General features: G+C 33.5%; 3 protein-coding genes across 6 annotated transcripts; 2 read left to right on the top strand and 1 right to left on the bottom strand.

Annotated features, from left to right (window-relative positions):
- Nucleotides 1–1,673: 1,673 nt before the first annotated feature.
- Nucleotides 1,674–5,712, bottom strand: LOC120129202 (28 kDa heat- and acid-stable phosphoprotein-like). Its single transcript, XM_039146775.1, has 8 exons — nucleotides 5,566–5,712; nucleotides 5,206–5,243; nucleotides 4,428–4,496; nucleotides 4,243–4,326; nucleotides 4,109–4,143; nucleotides 3,030–3,115; nucleotides 2,055–2,120; nucleotides 1,674–1,907 (listed from the first exon to the last, which is right to left on the bottom strand). Exons 1-7 carry the CDS (start codon nucleotides 5,630–5,632, stop codon nucleotides 2,095–2,097), a joined length of 405 nt encoding a protein of 134 aa, XP_039002706.1. The 5' UTR covers nucleotides 5,633–5,712; the 3' UTR covers nucleotides 1,674–1,907; nucleotides 2,055–2,094.
- Nucleotides 5,713–7,488: 1,776 nt separating this feature from the next.
- LOC120129079 (RNA exonuclease 4-like) lies at nucleotides 7,489–11,129 on the top strand. 3 transcript variants are annotated; one of them, XM_039146676.1, is made up of 9 exons: nucleotides 7,489–7,655; nucleotides 7,745–7,817; nucleotides 7,972–8,050; nucleotides 8,713–8,794; nucleotides 9,207–9,315; nucleotides 9,642–9,730; nucleotides 9,818–9,882; nucleotides 9,994–10,072; nucleotides 10,721–11,129. In XM_039146676.1, exons 1-9 carry the CDS (start codon nucleotides 7,587–7,589, stop codon nucleotides 10,793–10,795), a joined length of 720 nt encoding a protein of 239 aa, XP_039002607.1. In that variant the 5' UTR covers nucleotides 7,489–7,586; the 3' UTR covers nucleotides 10,796–11,129. The 3 variants fall into 3 exon arrangements, with proteins under 3 accessions (XP_039002607.1, XP_039002606.1, XP_039002608.1); XM_039146675.1 differs by having other exon boundaries at nucleotides 10,717–11,124; XM_039146677.1 differs by lacking the exon at nucleotides 7,489–7,655 and having other exon boundaries at nucleotides 7,972–8,117; nucleotides 10,717–11,122.
- Nucleotides 11,130–11,517: 388 nt separating this feature from the next.
- Nucleotides 11,518–15,150, top strand: LOC120129189 (protein SAWADEE HOMEODOMAIN HOMOLOG 2-like). 2 transcript variants are annotated; one of them, XM_039146764.1, is made up of 9 exons: nucleotides 11,518–11,805; nucleotides 12,643–12,728; nucleotides 12,821–12,866; nucleotides 12,946–13,129; nucleotides 13,495–13,567; nucleotides 13,677–13,728; nucleotides 14,184–14,327; nucleotides 14,448–14,567; nucleotides 14,650–15,150. In XM_039146764.1, the coding sequence occupies exons 1-9, from the start codon at nucleotides 11,752–11,754 to the stop codon at nucleotides 15,013–15,015; spliced, it is 1,125 nt and encodes a 374-aa protein (XP_039002695.1). In that variant the 5' UTR covers nucleotides 11,518–11,751; the 3' UTR covers nucleotides 15,016–15,150. The 2 variants fall into 2 exon arrangements, with proteins under 2 accessions (XP_039002695.1, XP_039002696.1); XM_039146765.1 differs by lacking the exon at nucleotides 11,518–11,805 and adding an exon at nucleotides 12,046–12,340.
- The last annotated feature ends 1,035 nt before the right edge of the window (nucleotides 15,151–16,185 follow it).

Here is a 16,185-nt window from a genome sequence, read left to right as displayed (position 1 = left end):
ATCATTTGTTTTAATTCGATTTTCAGTTCAAATATTCTATTCACAACTTGAGAAAAATTACAAAATTCAAGATAAACTGAAATCGATTTTTCATTTAATTTTATATGAGTGAAAACACTTCTAAAAACCATTTTAAAATTTGATAACCAAAATGATTTGAATCGGTAGTAAGCATCTCGTTATTATTATTATTAAAAACTAAACCAACCGCCCCAAGAAACCTCATGGATGAGTGGAGCTTTAAGATACTTCTTCGCAAACCCTTTCTTTCTTTCTTTACGTACACACATACAAACATGCACGTAAGCTTTACCTGTACTCGAATTCAGCATGTTTGTCAATCAAGTTTCTTTTTTCATTCCATTCCGAAACTTTTGCCTAATCAAGATTTAGCCTAACTCGGCCACAAAACCTAGATCCTCTGTTTTGAAAACCGGATCGATCGATTCAACCGGGAACCGTTGTCTAGTCCGATTCAATCTAAACCGATTGAACCGCTACTAGTGAACCGACCAGAATTGCTGAACCGTTCGAACCGGACCGGCTGAAAACCGAAAAAAACCGAAAATTTTGTTTTTTTTAAAAAAAATTAAACCAAACGTCGTTTGTTAAACGAGCCAAGTCGAACTCGAGTATTGCTGAGCTCGACTCGAACTTGAAAACTTTAAAAGTAAGCTCAACTCCACTCAAACTCACAAGTTAAAAATTATCAAGTTCAACTCGAACTCGAAATATAATATTGAAACTTGAACTCAAAAAGGCTTGAACTAAAAAAAAATTAGAAACTCAATTGAAGCCTAAAATTCGAGCTTGATTGAAGTGAAAAAATAATTCACTTAATGCTCACTAAAAGGCTCCATGATTTTGAATGCCAAATTACCTCTATTATTTATAGAAGTTAGTTGTGATGCTCTTCTATGTTTCTTAGCAATATAAGATTGTTTTGTTCTCATATTTTTACTATTTAGACTTTTGGGATGCTCTTCTATGTTTTTTAGCCATATGGGATTGTTTAAAAAAAAATTAAACCAAACAATATCATTTTGTTATGATTTTTTTAGCTCCAAATTTATTTTTTAATTATAGTTATATAATTATATTTATTATTTAATATGTTTTACCTTAAATATTATGTTGTAGTTAATTTGAATCATTTTTTTCACTTGATTTTATGGTTTTTAATTTATATATGTTATGACTTGCTTTGAATATGACTTGTGATATAAAAAATTATTTTTTATTAAATATTTTTGGTATTTTTATTTAATTTGTTAAATAATTATGACATCGTCCGGTTCTTCCGACCGGTCGGACCGGTTCGATCGGTTGAACCAGTGAACCGGTAGCATGGCCGGTTCGCTAACCGGTCCGGTTCTGAAAACCATGCCTAGATCCAAACTTTACCTACTATAACCTTATTTGAATCCCCAAACTACCAACACCAAACCCTAGCCACTAGTAATCTCAGTGTGAGTTTTGTACAATGGGGTGAACAAGAACTACTCTAGCCCACGAGCCATGATAGAATAGCTAATCCCTACTCAGCCAATCACTGAGGTGACTATGCCACCGACCGACATCTATGCAAAGAAACACAAATAAAGGGCTTGCTAAAACTGGTTAGAAAGATATTTGATAGTTTGAATCGGCCAGCATGTGTTCTAAGCTCAGCGTAACAGAGTATCCTCACTAAGAAACATGAACAATCAGCATGCAGTTTGAGAAGATCCAAAAGCAGATAAGAAGTTGAAATCAAGTTTAGGAAATTTATAGTGTCTATAAGTTTGTATTTTTCTTTTAATGGGATAAAATTTTTAGTATAAAGAGAGCTGATGCTAAACCGATCATAATCATTATGTTTCCTAAACCTATTTATTTGCGGGCTTCAACTTTCTTTTGTTCTTTTGCTGCAAGAACAAATAGAATTAAAATCAGCTTCAATAGAAATTGCAAATATGTATAGGACATGGGTGTTTGGCACCAATACTTAACTAACCAGTAAAGAAACTTGAAATAGAGGTGCAAAAGCGATGCAATATAATACAAAACCATACCAGCCCTCTCTTCTTCTCTCTTCTTAGCAGCCTCTGCCCTTTATTGCCTAATCATGGCTAAGCGCTCTGCGATAGTAATTAATTCAATTTCAATAAAACAATCAAATAAAATAATGTAAACAGCCAATGGAGAAACATGATACCAACGAACTCATACAGAATAGAAGAAACCAGATCAGCTGTATCAAGATTAATCTAACAAACTCGTATGGAATAGAAGAAACCAACTCAGTTGTATTCATACATAAAAACCAACATTCTTCTCAATACCTCCATTCCACAAAAGACTTAAATGGCAAGAAAAATAAAAGCAGTTCTGACACCTAACAGACAAGGTACTTTCCATCTTCAATTACTTTATTTGATGCAATTTTCCATCATCATTAAAGAATATAATAGTCTACATCAGAATAAAACACTCATGGCAGAGAAACCAGTTCAAACAGAAAAGAAAGTGGGAAAAGATCCTATATGTGTACAACCTCGTAGACAAACCTCACATTTCACATGAATTCTCTCCTCTTCAATTAAATAACAGTCTTTCGTCAACTCCTGAATGCACCTCTGTAACCATTTAGGTACATGGACAATGATCTTCAACCAATGTTTACAAAAATCACATCATCATTTGCATCACTTAATGGAGGATTATTTTACACTCGTCATGCATTATCACTCACTATAGTGACTCAAAAAGGAGATGAGTTAATATCATTATTTTCATCTCCCTTCTTTAGCACCATGTCAATGAACATAATTTCAACCTTAGCAATACATCTTCAATTATTCCCAGACAACCAAAAAAGTCTCATGGAGAGGTTAGAAAAAGCCATGTTCAATTGAATTATAATGATATTTGACAGGGCTATCGGAAGTCCTTGGAAACTTAATAAACACTCAATTTAGTTTTCAGTACAGTATAAATTTGATTAAGGGAGATAAGTACTGTGAATCATGTAGTTGTCCACTGGTTACCTAAATCTTTTCTTGATTGCTCAGTTTTCCCTTGTTCCTGCAGCTTCATATACAGTTCATGTGCTTTTTGATTTTCTATCCCCTCTCTGCAGTAAAAATAGATAAGCACACAGTCTTAGCTAATCTAAAGGAAATAAACAGTTCAAATATAGGATTACATTTTTTAGTATATCATTCACCATTGCTAACAATTTTTTCATGATAAGTAGGAGATATAGCTTCAAAAGATGGATATTCATGAGCAAGAGCAAAATAATTTGAAGCACAAGGACAACATTTTCAATGAAATTAATAAAAAGGTTTGTATCTCATTACATGCCAAAATGACAAGGCAAAGCATTTTATCATACCCTGACCATTTCCAATTAGTACTGTCTATAAATATTTTGTCTCAAAGGATGTTAAGATTTGAGTTAAACATAATGAGATAGGCATCCACAGCAAAAAGGTAACAAGGAACTCTAAGGAAAGCCTAGAGTAGCGTTGATTATTTAGTTAAAAAGCTGAGGTTATGGTCTCTGATTAAATACATCAAGACACTTTTACACTGTTGATGTTATAATTCAGTAAGTTTATATAGAAACTATAGTCTGTAGTTAAAGGTGTATGGTACATAATTTCAACTTTAAGCAACAAATATCTATCCTCACAGTTGGTAGAGATACCGAGAAGGATTTAGGCATGTAGCATATCTACAATGGAATTTCGTTAGTAGTAGTTCTTTCTCTTGCCAAGAAAGAATCAAATTCAAATATTCAATGCCCTAAGCTTATCACCTTTTCACCCTCAATGTTACCAGAAAAACTCAACTAAACAATACACTCCTTGAATTAATTCTAGATTGGACAAAGATGAAAGTGTTACAATGCTTCATCAGATTAAAACTGGAACAACAAAGAGAAATGTTAACTATAAATGAACATGAGAATATATATTTTGCAAGGCATAACAGATAAGCTAACACTTAAGAAAATGTTGTTTGGTTAAAACCGGTAAAATTATTAAGTAATAAAAATGGCCGAGATGCAAATGATAAAGCATTGATCAGTCAGATTTGAGGAACAAAGAGAATTACAAACCTTTCAAGCCTTGATAGTTCAGTAGCTTTCCCCATCTGGAAGATAAAATCTCAATACTCAATTCAGTTACAAGCCACACATCAGTTTATAAGAGTAATATAGACTTAATGCAGCAGAGTACTCATACAACTTACATCAATATCTTTAGCTTTGACATTCTTTGATTTACCTAAATTTGGATTCTCAATCTGAATAAGCCCTTGGGCCCCTTTCCGTTTCTGCCAATAATAACACCAATAACATGAAGAATAAAAGGTACTTAATGCAAATGGAACTAATATCATTATCATTAGATGAAAGAAGTGCACAAAATAATTACCTCAGGCTCTTCTTCTATTTCCTCTTCAGACTCTTCTTGTTCTACTTCTTCCTCCACTTCAGCTTCTTCCTAGAATGAAAGATGTCATCTTATTTAACAAGTGAATTAAAATACAAAAAAAGAAAGCAATCACATTCATAAGGGAAGAGAGAAAGAACCATAGCAAAGCAGATATTTACTAAATAAAATAAATTTTCCATTTGAACACTCGAGAGAACTGATTTTGAAGAATAAAAAAGAAGGTGGGGGACATCAACAAACTTAACTGATACTCGATTGCAATCAAACATTATGCATTCTTTTCTATATGCCAAATTCAAAATCTCTAACCAATACAAAATGTAAAATAGACGTCTTAACAGTTAACACATAGATTCCAATTCTAGACTTTCTCTTACAGTAAAATCTAAATGATGATGTAAGAACCTGATTTAAAACAACCCAAACAACCAAAATCCATGAAATTTACAGCATTCAAGTTGTCGTTCATCCTACATGCGAAAATAGAAGGCACATAACTTGCCAAATTCAAAGAAGCGTCAACTTTGGGTTGTCAAAAGTAATGTAAGAAGTATTACCTTCTTCACAGGAACCGATATCAAGATTAAAAATCTCTTTTCAAGCAATATATAGCAAAAATACATGATAACAACGAATAAGTTACCAACATACCATAAAATATTAATGATCAAAAGCTAATTCCACCAAACAAATAATTCCTCAAATTTTACAACCATGAGCAAATAGATTATGTTAAAATCTAGCATAAAAATCTGACCTTCCTAAAAGTACGGGGCCTAGCTGATCTACCAGTACCTACCATTAAAACACTAAAAGAAAAACACAGTAAGATCAATAATAAAACTTACAAAAAAAAATTACCAAAAAATTAGAACATATTTAGTATTTTTGCCTCTAAACACAGCTCTCTATTTTCTCTATGTAGCATCTAAATTTCACACAGAAAACGGATTATATTAAAAAAATATACGCTAGAGCTACTGATGCGGCAGTTGAAAGATTGATATAGATCTTATACTAGAAAAGTGCATACAAATACTTGGAATGACATGCATGCCAATTGAAAAAAAAAACAAGATAAATGCGTAGAAATTGAAAAGAGAGAGAATGTTAATACGGAGTTCTTCCGGAGTTGAGAAATGGCGGTGGCCGGTGGGTTTGCCCTTGAATTTTCCTCTTCCCATTTTTTTTCTTTTTCCCGTGTTTCTGATTGCAAACAGAAAAGAAAAGGAGCTGAAGGAGTGTGTCCGCAACTGACAGGGGATTTTTTTTTATTTATATTGTAATTTTGGAAGGAATATTATTTTATATTATAATTACATTTAAATCATTTTATAAGTTTTGATGCCTTTACTTTTTAATTTGAATACAAATTTTGTTTAGAATTTTTTTAAAAAAAATATGAAATTTTAAACACAAATTACTATTTAATAAAATATTAATTAATTTATAATACTAATTCAATATATTTAACTTATATTGTATTTTTTACGTATAAATTTTAATCATTTGATAAAATATGGTATACAGTATTTTTTTAAAAATGTAGATTTAGATTGAAATACTGTTAATTAAAGATATTATAAAATATATGTTTATTGATTATTGAAATATTATTTTAAATAATAATATAAGTTGTGGAATTATTTCCAGCATGATTTCATCTGCAAAACTTTCGAGATAATGTTCTGGAAAAAATTAATTTACGAGATAAAGCACTCCCAATATTAATTGCTCAAATAAGGTGAAATCCACAGTGTTGGATGTAGGTCGTTATGCCTTCCGGGCGACCTACTAGGTCGCCATGTCTTCCCGGCGAGCTACAAGAGATTGCATGTGCCATGCACGTCCCAACACACTGGGCATCCGAGGTCATCCGACCGAGGCCATCCGAGAGCATCCGAGGCCATCCGAGGCCATCCGACCGAGGCCATCCGACCGAGCTATGCGAGGTCATCCGATGGCAATCGAGCGAGCTATGCGAGGGAATGGCGACCTATGTGTTGGGACGTGCATGTGCCATGCAACACGTTCATTCTCTCTGTTTGAGCAAGGGTAGGTCGCCCGGAGTGCATGGCGACCTACAAGGTCGCCCGGAGTGCATGGCGACCTACGGCCAACACTGTGAATTTCACCATATTTGAGCAATTAATCTTGGGAGTGCATTAGCTCGTGAATTAATTTCTTTCAGAACATTATCTCGAAAGTTTTGCAGATTTCATCGAAATTAGATTAGAAAAATAGATTCATGTAAAATTTTACTATTATAAAAATTCTCTTAATGGTTAGTTTGGTTAACAGAATGTAAGATTATTAGTGAGAATGTAAAATTACCAAGGAATATGATTACTGAGAATGTTGTATTTTGTGTTTGGTTGGCTTAGCAGGAATGTAAGATTTTCGTATTTGGTTAAAGGAATAAAAGATTATTAGAATGTATATTTGACCAAATTGTCCTTATTATATATTTGTTTTTTTAACAAGTTGAAAAATATTTATATATTTTCTTTAAAAAATTTGAATTCATAAAATTTATATACTTTTTTACAAAATGTAAAATATAAAAATATTTAATGAAAGGGTAAAAATTTTATTTTAACCCCTGAATTTCATATAAAATTTTAATAATAGACTTTTTTGTAAATCTAAAATAATTTAAGGATAAATTTGTAATTTAACCTTCTTAGAATTTTTATTATTCAATTACAGAAGAAGTATATTTTTGAAAAAAATTAAGGACATTTTAGTCCAAAACGTCGGTAATCTAACAATACCTAAGGAAAGGGAGGTAATGACATTCCCGGTAATATACCCCAAAAAATTCACTATTAATAATCTTACATTACCAAAAATGAGATTCCCGGACTAACCAAACGGGAGAATGTGAATTTCATTCCCATAAAAATCCCACATTCTCCCATCCAAACACCCACTAAATATTTTTCCCTAAAATTTGTTATGAGCTCAAATTTAAATAAATAAATAAGGCATAACCCCTTCTTTTTATGTCTTAAACCCGGGACATTAAGTTCTAAAACGACGTCGAATTTTATATACTGAAGCGTAGTTAGGTTACTTCAATTCCTTCACGTCCCTGAATTTGACTAAAGCCTAGAGCAGCAGCAGCAGCAGCAGCAGATGAGCAGTGAAGCGAAGAAAAATCCAAAGCACTTTCAGCTTAACCCAAACTGGGTTCAACTCCAAAAAGTAATTTTTTTCTAATATTTATCTTTATCTTTTTATTTATTTTTTTGGAAAAGTTTTTACAAAATCCTTTGTCTTTGATTCACTTGCAGAAGCTGAAATCCTCTGCTAAGCCTTCAAGGCATTCCAATAACCTACAATCTGAAACCCCAAACTCTATATTAGGTAAACTACTAGCAATTTTTGTTTATTTTGTACTGGTTTGGAGAAAAAGAAATAAAATGTGTTTTTTTTGTTCAAGTTGAGAAAATTTAAATATTGATTCTTTTTGTGTCAGTTTTTGTTTTTTAAACATTGCGTGGGATTGTTTTGTTTATAGGAAAGCGTAAGGAAAAACCAAATTCAGACCCTGATGATGCTAAGCCTAGTTCTTTAATCCCAACAAATGATGATTCCAGGTGCTTTACTTGTTATCCGATGCTTCAAAAATCAATCAAACCGTTGTGAAGTTTCATCTTGTTTATGGTACTTTATTGTTTTATAGCATCTGCAATTGTACCAATTTACCATGAATTTTTCTGTTTAACATGATTATAGAGATTATTTGAACGGGAAAGAAAGCAATGGGATTGGTCAAGTATAATGTTTAGTTAAACAATTGTAAATATGGATCAACTCTAACACGAATTTCCCAGTGATTTCGAGTGGTTCAGCTTATCTACAAAACATGCAAACATTTTTTGAACTTTTGTTGGCCTATATGCATGCTTTCTTTTTGGCTACATATCTGTTGTTTAACGGTCAAATATTGAGAAGTGAAGAATTTGATGTTATCCCCTCTCTTATGATCTATTTTCTAAGGTATCAAGCAAGGAGGTAGAAGAATGTCGTTTTGGTTCATATATTTTAGTTTTGTTAAGGATCAGAGGTGTTGCACTAACTTTAACGGCTGGGATAGTAAGGCTATTCTATGGTGTGAAAATGTGATTTTGATGTACAATAGAACACTGCTAGAAGTTCCATTCTTCATTCATTTGAGTTGTTGTGATGGGGTCTTTTATCTTTGTATCTGTCTCCGCACATATGTACCACTTTGAATGACTCATCAATATTATTACAGTGTGACAGACGTACTAGCTATGGATTGTGAAATGGTTGGTGTTGGTCAGGGGAACAAGAGTGCTCTTGGACGAGTTACTCTGGTAATTTGGTTCTCCTTAGATCTTTGATTCTTACCGTTCACGTTTTATGATCTTACATTACCCATGGTCGGAATTCTACATGAGATAGACAAATATATAAAATAAATATCTATTTTTCCCCTTCTTATTTTGGAATTGTTATTCTTACACTTTTAAGAAATCTGATGCAGTGTAAATGCTCTCATGTTAAGGGGCAATTGCATTTCAGCATTTGTAATATGTTACCTTCGCACGTTCTTAAATTTCCAACTGTCATATTTTGTTTGTAAATAAGATACAGTTGTAATTTATATGCAGGAAAAATTAGATTCTATTTTGATTTAATTTAAGCATTACCATTTAACTAGATTTTGAGTTTGACATAGTAATCTTTTTAATGTCATTGATTACTTAGTATTTCAGTTCATGACAGGTAAATAAATGGAGAAATGTCATATATGATGAGTTTGTGCGGCCTGTAGAACGTGTCGTTGACTTCCGCACACATATTAGTGGCATTCGGCCTCGAGACTTGAAGAAAGGTTGGCTTTAATATGTTTTCCTAGTTAACCGAATGCTCTGAAACTTGGAGCATTTAAAAAGCCATTGTCTCAATTTTATGCATATCTGTTTTTCCAATACTTTGTGAGGTTGTTCTCCTTTTGTATTATTATATCCATTATCATTTCAAGTAAAGTTCCCTGTAAAACATAAACTTCATATGAAAAGAGGTAATTTTCTCTGAATCAAAATACATGATAAAAAAATAATAGTATAAAGTTTGAAAACATTTGCTCAAGTGTTGTGCGGGAAGGTTTGATTGCGTTGGGGAGGATTTTTTGGACGTAATGCATTTTCTCTTCTGCAGCAAAGGATTTTCGGGTTGTTCAGAAGAAAGTGGCAGAGTTAATCAAGGGAAGGATTCTCGTGGGTCATGCCTTGCACAATGACCTTAAGGTTATCCTTATCTGTTTTGTTGTTTGGTTTGTTTTTGTGGAAGTAGAAAAGTGACTGATTTTTATTTGGATGGCTTATTTTCAACAGGCATTACTACTAACCCATCCTAAGAAGGACTTGCGTGATACCTCAGAGTATCAACCCTTTCTAAAGTATTACTCCTTCATCCCTTACCTATTATGGCCTGGATGTCTGCGTTACAATTGGGTTTGTCGAGCAGCTTCTATGGTTCCTTTGTATAACAAGGTTTGTTATTGCAACAGGGTAGGACGCAGAAAGGCACTTCGGCATCTTGCAGCAGAGGTTCTAGGTGTTGAGATCCAGAATGGCGAACACTGCCCTGTAAGTAAAATGTTCATCATATTCTTTTTCTCCAAACACTTGAAAAAACATGAAATAATTTCATTGAAACTATGCATAAAATCGGTTGATTGATCTGCTATGCTCTAAACTTGTTTACTAGAATGTTGTTGGCGATACTGATCCAAATCTGAGATGCTGAAAGTCAAAGGCTTGTGATTGGTAATTTTGTTCATTTTAGTATTTCATTATTGAAGACCAAAGCATGTCAATGAAGCAGGATCTATTATGTTGTATTATTCGTAGGTCATCTCACAAGAGTGGGTAGTTTACTTTGGATTAATATTTGGGGCTGGATAGTGCCCTCTCGAAAGATCCATCCTGTGGAAGTGTGGATACCTTAATTAGAAAGGGGTTATTTTGTAGAAAGGGGTTATTTTGTATTTATAGAGCTATTATGCATGAAGATGCAGATAGCATAAATAAAATAAATCATAGCTCTTGTTGATAGAATTATGGCCTTATTCTAAAACATATTCGGGTTGTTCAGGAAATACTACTTGTTTTGCTAGACTTTGCTTGTTAATTGAATGTGTTTAGGGGAAAACATGGGACTGTCTTCCCATATGTTTGCTCTAAATCTAAGATGCTGCAGCTCCTAGCTAATATATGTTCTCATTTTGAAGGTAGACGATGCTCGTGCTGCGATGCTGCTTTACACGAAAAGCCGAAAGGAATGGGAGAAAAGTGTTGAGGGTCAATTAAGGCTCAAAGAAAAGCAGAAGAAACGGAAGCCCAGAAAGAAACTGAGGTCCGACATCAACCAAGACCATGCACCAACTGCATCGTAATGGTGGCTTGTCACATGATTCTCGGACTTCATATTCCGGAATCCTCAGAAAGATCACCTTCATAGAGAGGGATTCACAGAGTTCTTGCCATAAATCCGGACTGGAAGAATCAGATGATACAGCACCAGACGGTCATAGAGAGGGATTCACAGAGTTCTTGCCATAAAGGAGTTTGTGAAAACTTATATTTATCAGATCAAAAAAAATTAAGACAAGACAAGATGTTCAGATTTTAATTCAGACTTTATATTAACCAATGAAATTTTTTTGATTTTGTTGCATTTTATTCTCCTGTATATCATAGACTCGAATTACAAATAATAAATCTGGCAGGTAAAATTAAAATTATTTAATTAAATTTAAATATTCATATATTTATAAGATCCATTTATATTAATGACGTCAATGTTTTTACTATATTAAAAAATTGAATAAATTAATATTTTATTTGATTATTTTTATTTTGATAAAAATTACATAAAAAATAAAAATCAGATTAAATTTCTAAATAATTTTTTAATTTTAAATATAAATATTTTTAAAATTCAGAATCTAATTTATTTTATAGTATCATTAAGATTAGGATGTCCCGCCGTTGTCATCCTGAGATTCACTTCACTTGCTTTGGCGACAAAATTAGGGTCGAAAGTCGAAACCACCCACCAAAGAATTATATATAAAGCTTATATCTTTCTCATTTATTTTATTGAGTTCGTTCAGAAATTCCAAACCTTTGGTAACGACAAAAACTTGCCCCTCAACTCAACTCTTTATAGTTACGTTGTAGGTCAAACCCAAAGCATTAATCCAATTTTTATCTTTCAATAAATACAAGACAAAAAAAGCCCGCGCAGTAGACTGGGGGAATAGATGGGTCGGCCTCCGATTAATGGCGGCCCCGCCTTCCGTTTCACCCAAACTGAGGTACCCTTTTCTTTGCAAGGAAATTACTTCTATTGCATGTAGAGATGTTTGGTTGTACTAATCTGGATTTTTAGTTTAGAATTTCAAATGGGTCAATTAAATTCCAACTTTTTAATTTAATTCGTTTCTGGGTTTTTATTTAGGTTTTCTGCTATTTTACTGTCTTTGATTGCTTTGCTTTTTGAGTTTTTGGTTTGCCTTTCGTTAATGGTAATGTTAGGTATTGTTAAGAATTGTTAATCCAATTTTATTTATTTCTGGGAATTAAACGAAGCTATTAGTGCCTAGACTTCTTCAAGATTTTAATTTTTTTTATTATCTAATTTTAGCATATTTAGTAAATAATCTTATGCATTGCTCTGGCTCTTTTATAAAACGATCCCACCTCGATTCCATGTCAACTAGCCAAGGATTAGACCGTGATTTGGTAAAGCAAGGGTCAATTTGTCCTATCAAAGCACCTTTTTTCGAAAGATGAAACCTTGCGGATGATACCTTATATCGGGTGTAGTCCAATAATCTTTAATTCAACACGGTATTAAAATTAATAAGTTGTAATTTTAGTCAAATTTGCTTTTTTTTTCCTGAGCTTATTGCGTAAGCCCTTTTAATAACATCATGGATTAGAATTTGTTTGTCGGTTCTGTCTCTATGGGCTGTGTTTGATTATGTTGCAAAGCCGATTTCAATCAGCTGCTTCTTTGGTTATTGCTAAAGATGATTACAATATCGTTCTGTGTGTGAAACAATGTAGTATGGTTTTTCGTTTTAGCATCTTTTTTTTCCATTTTTTTAATTCTTTTAACAATGAGCTTGTAACATAACCCCTACATTAAGGTTGCGGAGATGGAGACAATTCTCCAAGAGCACCATAATCAGATGCCTGCTCGAGAGATCCTTTTAAGTCTTGCGGATAAGTTCAGGTATACATTAATTTCCCCGAGAACATTGTGTAGCATGAAGTCTTGTTCTTTCCTCCTTATAAGAAACTGCTAGGAAATTTCTTTGGTTGTAGTGAGTCAGCAGATAGGAAAGGGAAGATTATTGTGCAATTTAAGCAAGTAAGAACTTGGTTTCTTTTTTTTTTCTCCCAAATGAGGAGTTGTTTTCAGCCCATTAATCTGGATAACTTTTGTATAGATATGGAATTGGTTCCAGAACAGGCGCTATGCAATAAGGGCAAAATCAAGTAAAGTTCCATTTCCCGGGAAGTTAAACATTACATCTATGCATCGGGATGATTCCAATCCCATGAGAAATGTGGCTCAGCCTGTTGCTGCTCCCATGCCTTCTCTTATTACGGCTCCAATGTCTGCTTCTACAGGTAGAAGGATTTCCGATTTTAAATCTTAAGGCCTCCTTTCTTTTCCTAAATTAAGAGTTACTAAGGAGCAATGTTTAAAATCCCGACCAGAGATTGAACAGTAGGTCCCTCTTCTTACTTCAACTTGTCCAACCTGCTCTCCCCCAAAACAATAAGCAGAGAAGATATTGTGCTTTCTACTTTAGTTATCTTTTCCTCTTCTTTAATTATAGGTTGATTAAGAAGCCTAATCAATCAGTGATCAAAAAGAAACTCGAGTTCTTTTTCACTTTGAGTCTTCTGTGCCTCCCAGTGTTTATTATCTTCTTCGTGTTATTAATTTATTATCACAAGCCTGATTAGTAGTCCTCGTTCTCTGCACTCAGTTCCAGGAGCTGGAAGGCACGTGTCAGATTCTCATATGGAGTTTGAAGCTAAATCTTCAAGGGATGGTGCATGGTAAGTTTGCGATTCTGATCAGAATGCTTCCCTTCGTCTCCTAAACTTTGGTTTCCCTGATAAGTGAACATTTTCAGTAAACCTAATTCTTTTAAGTTTCCTGTTTCAGGTATGATGTTGCGACCTTTGTAGCCCATAGATATTTGGATACAGGCGATCCGGTAATGTTTTAGCCCAATGTCAATGCATATGCCTGTGTTACTGATTCACTGTTGCATGAGTTACCAACTTGATTTATCTCTTCTTATTTCTTTTGTTTTACTAACTTGATTTGGAATTCTTGTGTTTTACCAACTTGGATCATTCTCTATTATTACCTTTATGGCCCATAGATATCTGGACACAGGTGATCCGATAATATTTTAGCTCGACGTCATTGCACGTGCCAGTGCTATTGATTAACTGTTGCATGAGTTCATAGATCATCAACTTAGATTATTCTCTTCCTATTTTTTATGTTTACCTCATCTCATTTTTTTGCCTGAAATTAGTTTGATACTTTCTTTTTCCGTTTCACTTTCGGATGGTTCACTTTTATAAATTTTCTAATGGTTTATGCAGAACGGTAATTTTCCGCCTAAGAAAAGAATTCCAAAATATTTGTTGTCTTCTGCAGGAAGTAAAGGTTCGGATTGCTGGTTTTGGACCAGAGGAGGATGAGTGGGTTAACATTCGCAAGCATGTCAGGCAACGGTCCCTCCCATGTGAAGCATCTGAGTGTGTTGCAGTCCTTCCTGGGGATCTTGTACTGTGTTTTCAGGTAGATTTCTGCTTAAAATTTCCGATCAATGCTGGCATGCAAATTTGTGCGTGTATATAGATATCTCTTAATCAAACCTTTTCTTAGATTTCATTTTCTAAATGCTTTCAAATTTTTCAGGAAGGCAAAGATCAGGCTCTCTACTTTGATGCCTATGTTCTCGATGCTCAAAGGCGGAGGCATGACATACGAGGTTGTCGTTGTAGATTTCTGGTGCGCTACGATCATGATCAGTCAGAGGTAGCTATTAACTCCATTATTGCGTTGTTCAAGTCCTACCTTTGATTATATTCATTGTAATAGCATTAATCCAATCTCTTAGGAAATTGTACCTCTGAAGAAGATCTGCCGTCGCCCAGAAACTGATTACAGATTGCAGCAACTTCATGCCGCAAGTAACTTGGCATTCCAAAATCAACACAAAAGTACTGCTGCTCCTTCACCAAAGGCTATCGGTTCATCATCAGAAGCAATGCAAAAGAAGCATAATCAAGATCAATCCAGAACAGCCCCGGATTCACAAATTAATGCGTTTGTAGCTGCACAACATACAAATCAAGAATCTAAGATTCCAGGAACAATGACTACTAATGTGACTGATCCTGGAATTTCCCTCATCGACAACACCGTGGCTGCTACTTCCATTAGCACCGGCATTGGCCAAAACACGCAGGAAGCGAAGTTATAAGTGGTTTGGGATTTCAGAGACTGATTTACAGTGGGACAAAGGTCCCTTAGGATAATATCATGTAATTAGCAGAAATTCGAGTTTTTTTTTTTTATGGATGATATTATTTCTGTTTAGATGTTCTGCTTTCTTCAACAGTTTTTGTTCTTGTGTGTTTAATAGTTCGGAGATTTCATTGAACCTTTTTATCCGTGGCCGTGGAGTATAATCTTTTAAGCTTCTTTTCTGGGAAATGTCCCCTCTATCTTTGCACTTTTTGCCTCAAATCCTCCAACTCTTTCTCTATAATTTTATTATTACTATTTTTTTTAATTCAAATCAATTAAACAAAAAAATAAAAATGAAAATGAAAATGAAAAATTTACTAGTTGAACTTCTTGTTGGATTTTTGAAAGGGTAAATTATACCAATGGTAAATAATGTTATAATAAGTTTTTGTTTTTCTACTAAAGTTTCTAAAGTTACAAATTGGTTATTAACGTTATTGATTTGTAACAAAATGGTCACTAACATTGTCGATTTGTAATTGGTCACTATGCCTTTGTCTCCATTAAAAAGTTGGCATGATAATGTCAGAAAATGGTTAATATTTAGTTTTACCCCTAAATGCTAAAATATCAAATAAATCATTGGACAATGATTTTATATTTTATTTACCCCATAAACTTTTTAGTTCCATTTTTTTTTCTAAATATCCCACCACATCCACTATATTCGAACCACCTTTCTTGCAAAATAAAAAATAGAGATTTAAAAATCGTTTCTTTTTCATTTTTTATATATACTTTCTCATTTTCATTTTTTAGGATGAGATTGTTACTGCAAGAAAACAACAAACGACAAATTATGGTGTTGTTAAAACAAATGAAGTCAAATGCATTTATTTTTTACTTAATCAAAGATACCAAGATATACAAAAAGCAAAAAACAAAACAATAGAGCTTCAAAATCTATTGAAGAAGCTGGAGATATATAACCATGCATGGCAAAAAGTGGCGCATAAGAGCAAAGCAATGGTTGTGTCTCAAAATAATAAGATGGAAAACACTACAAAAACAAGTAGTTACCAACAATGAAGGCGACGATGCAGAATCATAGTGTGAAGTTAAATATTAACAAGACGAAGAAAAAACAAGAATGACAATAGTTTATAAACGTTGTGATACTCCA

The sequence above is a fragment of the Hibiscus syriacus genome, unplaced genomic scaffold, assembly GCF_006381635.1.
Source record: "Hibiscus syriacus cultivar Baekdansim isolate YM2019G1 unplaced genomic scaffold, ASM638163v2 tig00110483_pilon, whole genome shotgun sequence".
In the NCBI taxonomy this organism is placed as follows: Eukaryota; Viridiplantae; Streptophyta; class Magnoliopsida; order Malvales; family Malvaceae; genus Hibiscus; species Hibiscus syriacus.
Note: the sequence above shows the minus strand (reverse complement) of the source record. Positions and strands in the feature narration are given on the sequence as shown.